The following is a 7,224-nucleotide window of genomic DNA, read 5'->3' on the forward strand; positions in this document are numbered from 1 at the left end:
AGTCTTAGAAGTCAAGGTCTTAGATGTCAAGGTCTTTGAAGTCAAGGTCTTGCACGTCAAGGTCTTGGAAGCTAAGGTCTTAGATGCCAAGGTCTTGGAAGTCAACTTATCTAAGGCCATAGTCAACTCAGTAGAAAAGCCTGGAACCAGGCCCTGCTCCCTGCTCCCCATTTTCATCTTCAACTCATTAAGCAACTGATTTTTAAGATCTAATGATTTGGAATCTTTGAGAACTGATATTCCTTCTGGGGGCCTTTCAATGGTCAGGGTTGATTCAACTTTACTCATTTTCATATCTGTCCCGGAGGAGCTTTCTGACTCTGTGGTCGTCAGGCTGTTCGTAGACTGTGATTGAATAGCACAGAGCTCCTTTGCCTTGAATATCTCCCTTGATTTGTTAGACATGGGAAAATATTCTAAATTCTTAATCATTTTTCTCTGAATCTTTTCTGTGCTATTGCTGGGACTCACTCCCTTATTCCATGATTTGGGTCTGGCCCCAGCCTGCTTTGTGAAGGAGTAGGTTGCCCAAAACCCAAACCCCCAACACAAGAAAAGACACCATATATTGTTAGAAAATTTATTGGGGAAAATCAGTATTCTCAAAAAGGGATAAATTATTTGGGGGGAAGAAAATTTTCTTTCTCAAAATTCTGGAGAAGCATTTTCTGTTTGAATAACAGGGACAACTCTCCCAACACAGTGCCTTTAGCAAAAGGAGCAGCAGCTGGAGCCACCTGACCAACTCTATGTTTGCATGTAGTATTCAGATGGAGCAAGGGTTCCTTGTGCGGCATGGATGGGTGATGCTTCTGACATATCTTTTCCTGTACTGTCACACTTTTCTGGGGCTGTCTGCCCCTGTCCATGACCCATCTGTTATTCCCTGTAGGACACCTCTGACCAACAAAGCCAACTTCTTGGCTGCAAGATTTGGCACTTGGCACCTTAGCACAGGGAGTCTTGACATTGAAGGCATGTTTCTGGACGGGTTCTGCCTGAACCGGCAGTCCAGTCTTGTGCTCAATTTTCCCAGGCCTCATGGGGGTGGAAAGAGGCTTTTGTGGGGTGGTGGCCTCTACTCCATGCCGACCTGCTAGTTTCTCCTCTAGGATCTTCCCAATGTCTGTCATGATTTTCTGAGCTTCAGTATTCCCAGTAAAGGCAGCTTTCTTAGCTGGGTTTCTGCCTTGCACATATGATGAAGAGCTGCCCTTTTTTTTCTGAGAACCCTCTTGCCCTTTGCCTTTTATGCCAAGATAAAGCCTTTGAAAAAAGTGCTTGAACTGGCTTTTTAAATTGTTTTCAGGAGAAGGCTGTCCCTTCAGTGATGGGGCTGAGGAGGACTTGCTCCCAAGTGCCTCCTTTAATATTCTGTCTTGAGGGTGGGGGAGCTTCCCTCTAGGTTGGCGTGTCACCAACCCTGCATCCCCTCCACCAAACTCGCCTGTTTGGGGTACCAGAGGGCACACCCTTTTTGATGCTAATAGTACATTCTTGTCCTGACACTTACATAAGACATGTGTCGGGATCCAGGGCTCTTGCCCCTGCTCTATGTTGATCCCTCTGTTGTCACAGTGGGCTTGTAGCACATGAGGAGCTGCCATGTCCCCACTAGAGGCACTATGAAAATGAGTGTAAGTCTTAGAAGTCAAGGTCTTAGATGTCAAGGTCTTTGAAGTCAAGGTCTTGCACGTCAAGGTCTTGGAAGCTAAGGTCTTAGATGCCAAGGTCTTGGAAGTCAACTTATCTAAGGCCATAGTCAACTCAGTAGAAAAGCCTGGAACCAGGCCCTGCTCCCTGCTCCCCATTTTCATCTTCAACTCATTAAGCAACTGATTTTTAAGATCTAATGATTTGGAATCTTTGAGAACTGATATTCCTTCTGGGGGCCTTTCAATGGTCAGGGTTGATTCAACTTTACTCATTTTCATATCTGTCCCGGAGGAGCTTTCTGACTCTGTGGTCGTCAGGCTGTTCGTAGACTGTGATTGAATAGCACAGAGCTCCTTTGCCTTGAATATCTCCCTTGATTTGTTAGACATGGGAAAATATTCTAAATTCTTAATCATTTTTCTCTGAATCTTTTCTGTGCTATTGCTGGGACTCACTCCCTTATTCCATGATTTGGGTCTGGCCCCAGCCTGCTTTGTGGGCAACTTTGGACTGCATTTATTGGCTATTACAGTCTGTTTCTGACTGTCTTTATCTTTGTCACTGTGGGGGAAGAACAACGAAGCCTGTCTGTCACCCTTAATTGCCTTGACATTCTCTGTAAGCTCAGGGTTGGTGTGAGAGGGTGAATGTGTTAGGGCCCTCTTATTTTCCTTGCTCACAGGTGAAGTGGCAGAAAGAGTATGATCTAGAGTAGGGCCCGAAATCATTGTTCCCACCTTGACTACATGAAAAGTACTAATGCTTTCTTGAAGGGGCTTGGAGGCCCCAATTTTAGAATCCTTGCCATAAGTAAGACTGGATGAGGAGGAAATGTTGGAGCGAACTGAGGACCAGGATGGGGTTCCTTTCATTTTGAAGATGTCTATGGATTCCTGGACTTTTTGGGGAAGCCCATACATCATCCTCTTATGAAACAGTTTAATATGGTCTTCCAACATCTTTTGTTTGTTGGAACCAAGGAAGGAAATATCCTGGGCGGTATTGAGGCCCTTCTTGTCCTCACACACCAGTGGTGCCAAATCACTGTGTTTTGTTTGGCTAGGGGATTTCTCAGGACTAGTCAATACCGGCTCCATAGAATGCAATGATCTATTCACAGTGCCAGGCATCTGACACACATTGATTTCCTCAAATTTCTTGCTCAAGTGTGTTTCCAGGGCTTCTGTCAGTTGTTTCTGAACTGAGCTCTCCTCTGAGATCTTTGATTTTTTTCCAAAAAGGCTATTCAATTCGTTTTTTAGGTTTGTCTGAAAGTCAGAGTCCAGATCATTATCTGGAGCCCCCTCTGAGTCACTCAATGGATCATCTTTTGTGCCAATCTCTGGACTATTTACTTTCTTCACTGTCTCCCCTGGTGGAAGTAATTCTGAGCTCTTCTCATGGAAACTTGTTGTATGGCTCAATTGTAAATCTTTGCTACTTTGACCCTTATACAAAGAGATCCATGAAAGTCCATAAGTGGACTTTGACTCAGATATCTCAGAAATTTCTGTTTCAGGACTCATCCTTGACAGAGACTCATGGACTCTGCGGGGCAGACCCCACCGGTGTTGAATAAGCCTTTTCCGAAGGTGGTGCTCTAGCTTCTTCCGAAGCTCTTTTTTGAGGGGAAAATCTCCCGGAATGATGGTTGTTGGAGCATAAACCTTGGAGGACCTTCTGTCAGATAAAACACTGGGAGCTGGAGGACAAAACTCTTCCTTGGACTTTTGAACCACAAAGGGTACACCCCACAAACTTTCCTGTCCTTTCTGTAATACATTATATTCCAAGTCATGAATTTTGGATGGCATGAGAGATTGTACCTCATCCTGGAATCTATGAATCCTCACTCCACCATCACTAACCTGAGATGAAATAGGTGGTGATAAGGTAGGGACCGAGAATTGAAGCTGGTCCTGGGGTGGGACAGGAGATTGGCCCAGTGCTTGGGTCAAGGGTTGAGATTGGATCTCAGCCAAGGACAGAGTTGGGGGAGGGGTTAGAACTAGAGATTCAGGGGCTTCAATGGATGTTGGCATTGAATTGAAGCAGACATAGGTTGAACAGTCACCTGAGACAGGTACTATAGATTTCAAGGACTCACTGTGCAAAGATGGGAGACCCCAGAAGAATTGGGTACATTTTTTAGGTAAGTTATCCTCAAAGGTCTTAGGATCTGGGGACTGGTGGTCTACCTGCAGTTCCTCTGATTCTCCTTTACTGCTCTGTGAAGGAAGGGAGACAGGTGAGTCCTGTTGCTCAGCAACCGACTCTAACCTTTTCCCTGAAGAATTCAATTGGCCGGCTGGCTTAAGTTCTTTTGGAAACGATTTTGTTTCCTTTTCCTTTTTGTTCTGCATCAGGAAATCACCCTTCTTTTTTATATGTCTCTCCAGAAGGGCCAAGACATCAGGGCATAGAAATGAGAGGTTTCCAGGCTCTACAAGGATGGCTGCAGTAGCACTCTCAAAAGAGGCCTCAGGAGGATGGAGGTCGAGAAGGTTTTTGTCATCATCAGAGGGCTCCAATTTAGATGGAGGCAAGTGTTCAGCATGAGACTGGTTTCCAGAGAACTCTGCCACTGGAAGGCTTGCACTGTCAGTGCATGTGGTTGTTGGGACATTAGTAGACAACCCATCAGGGCTATCCACCAGAAACAAAGTAGCTTCAGGTTGGAGAACAGGTTTTGTTTCTTGACTGTCAGTTGGTGGGGGAAGGGTTGGAACAGGTGGGGGAGGGGTTGGAACAGGTGGGGGAGGGGTTGGAACAGATGGTTGAGGTGGGATATGATCCACTGGCAATTTTGATCTCAAAGGAGAAGACTCTGGTGGCAGAGAGTCACCCCGTAATGAGGGTCCAGGTAGGTCAATTAAAGGGTTAATTTGGTCAGGTGAACGAATAGAGGAAGGAAATAGAGTTGGCTCAGTTAAAGGAGTTGAAACTGAAGCTTCCGGAGGGATTGCAGAAACAACAGCGGACAGAAAAACTGATGACTCTCTCAAGGATGTCACGGAAGACACACGGGACATAGAATTAACAGCATCTTCCAAGGACGCCTTATAGATCAGTTGACTGACCTTAGCTGTTGTTCTATTACACACCCCACAGAGCGGGTCTGGACATAACAGTTGCCGAAAGTGGAGGAAATCATTATTCTGGCTCATGGGACTGCAAGAGACAGAAAGCCAAAGCTGTAACCAGAACCACTACAAGGGAAGCAAGATCTGCAGTTCTATGGGTGGTGGGGAGCCCGCTACCTGCTCTACATTCCACACATCTATGACCTCACAATACCCTCCCCTCCCAAGTTCTTTATTCACGTACCCATGGCTATGGCTATCCCTCCTGTGATGAGGGCATATTGCAAAGAATTCCTGGGGGACTGAGTAAAACATGCCAGGAAAGGGATCAGTAAAGAAGGGAAATGACTAATCACCTTCTCAGAATAGAAAGCAGCTTCCTCCCCTCCTCTGCTTCTCTCCGGCAAGTTCTCCGACCTGGAAAACCAGGACAGTTGGTTATATATAGTAAAGGTAAAAACACAGGTTATCATTCAGGAGTTTTTACAGGAAACAGGATATTAAAGTCAGAAAGCCCTAAAAACCTGCAGATAAGGTCATTAAGTGTCAGGGATAATAGTAAGAAGGTTCACAGGTATATGTGGTTCCATTCAGAAAGTACTTTCACCTGTACCATCCTACATGCTGCTCAAAACCACCACCTGAAGCACAAGAGTCAGTAGCTAACTCAGAGAGGAATCTAATCAGCCAAGAATTAAAGTAGTTTACACCATGTCACCAGACAGAAATCTGACTCCAAGGCAATCAGGGGTCTTTGGACCTCTCACAGGGCCACCTTCTTGGCAGTAAATGTCCAAGGCCCAGGTCCATCACTACTTCATTCACACCCAAGGAAGGGTGGGCAGGGCAGGGACTCTGAGGATTCTCTCAGGTCTCACTGCCTTCTCCTGAGCCTCTCCTCTGAGACCCTGTTTCCTGAGAGAGACTGCACCTAGAAACTGACATCCTCCAAGATCATGGAGCTGGAGAGATAGGAAAGTTCACCCTTATAGAGCTCAGGTTGAACAGGCAGAACCTTACCTCTAAATGCTCCATTTTTCCTTCTCCTTGTTCCCTGACGCTGAAAACAAAAAGAAAAGAATGAGGGGCTGGGGCTCATTTCTTTTACTCCTTTCGTTAACAAGCTTAGACATTCATTAGGCAAGAATTGGACAACTCTTCATTTTTAATTAGTAGAAATTGTATTCCTTCCTTTTATTAATCTTGAAGGGCAATGAAATATTTTCAATTTTTTACTTCTCTGATAATTTCAAAGGACATTTTTGTCTGTGAGATTCCACATTTGATGGTCTTAAACCCTCTGCTGAAGGAGGGCATAGAATCTGAGGCCAACAGTCTCATCTGTGCTCCCCCTGGGAACCCTGTGTCCTGGGGCAGAGCTCAGGCTACAGGCTCTACTCAGAGGGCAGCACTGCTGTCCTGATCAGCCCCATATGAAGGTGAAGAACATCTGACACGGGAATGAGACTCAGAATCTAGTCAGAAGAGACCCGTCTCCTTCACTCTCTATCCAGACCAATCTGGAACCCTCCACCACACCCCAAAAGATAGTCTGAGCTTCAGATGGAAACCTTGGTCCTTCCTGAACCTCTGACTTCTTTCCCTAAAGAGTGAAGTTCTATCTTGTCCTCAGACTTCCCAAGTCACATCTTTTTTGAGCCAACCAAACATTTAGTAATGTGAGCATGGAAATAACAAATCCCATTTGACATTTCACAAAACATTTCACATTTGACAAAATCAAGAAACTCCCTTGGGAGTTCTCTGCTTCCTTACCTTCTGGATGGCTTTATCTTTCTTGAGTGTTGGTGAAAATAGTTTCAATACCTGAAAGGACAGGTATAGAAAAAGCAATACCAACCCACTCAAAATAGTACTTTGGGGATCAATATCCCAAAGAATTGAACCAAGATCAACCATGGTTCAGTATGGCTATTCAGCAAAGAGAGAACATTCTTCATTGTCTGAATCGCTCGGTTGCCTAAGGCAAATGAGTTCTGAGGGTGCCTGGGCCTCTTTTTATCTCCGGGCTTGCATCACACACCATTGAGGAGTCACAAAGGGAAAGAGTTCTGAGGGTGGGGAGAGAAGACTGGAGGAGGTTGTGCCCCTCCTCCACCTGCCCACCAGCCAGCAGGTCCCTCTGCTCAGGTCTGTTGTTCCATTTCCCAGTCCACTCTTTCCTCATGTCATGCCTTCATTACCTCAGGGAGCATTCCTGTTTGTTTCATGTGTAACCAAGATGTTTTACATGAGTCCCCTTTTTACTGTTTGGATCCCTTGACTTACACCCCACCAATTCCACTGCCTTGAGAATCTGACATTCACTGCCTGGAATTTTTGCTTGTACCAAGACATTTATACTCTTGCGTCACCTACATCCTTAAATCTATCTTATCTACAGAAAGCTTTTGCTTTACTTTAACTCACATGTAAAACTTAACATTCTTTCATACTTATGTAGTTTTATAAGTTTCAATAGCAA

At 45.1% G+C, this 7,224-nt stretch overlaps 1 protein-coding gene across 1 annotated transcript; it reads right to left on the minus strand.

Annotated features, from left to right (window-relative positions):
* Positions 1-617: 617 nt before the first annotated feature.
* On the minus strand, positions 618-6,566 carry LOC144253178 (spermatogenesis-associated protein 31D1-like; the record flags this gene model as incomplete). Its single annotated transcript, XM_077795017.1, has 4 exons — positions 618-4,827; positions 5,096-5,156; positions 5,760-5,799; positions 6,516-6,566. Coding segments are annotated over 4 exons (4,362 nt in total), but the record flags the coding sequence as incomplete, so codon positions are not given.
* Between the last annotated feature and the right edge of the window lie 658 nt (positions 6,567-7,224).

This window comes from Urocitellus parryii, unplaced genomic scaffold, assembly GCF_045843805.1.
Source record: "Urocitellus parryii isolate mUroPar1 unplaced genomic scaffold, mUroPar1.hap1 Scaffold_998, whole genome shotgun sequence".
NCBI lineage: Eukaryota > Metazoa > Chordata > Mammalia > Rodentia > Sciuridae > Urocitellus > Urocitellus parryii.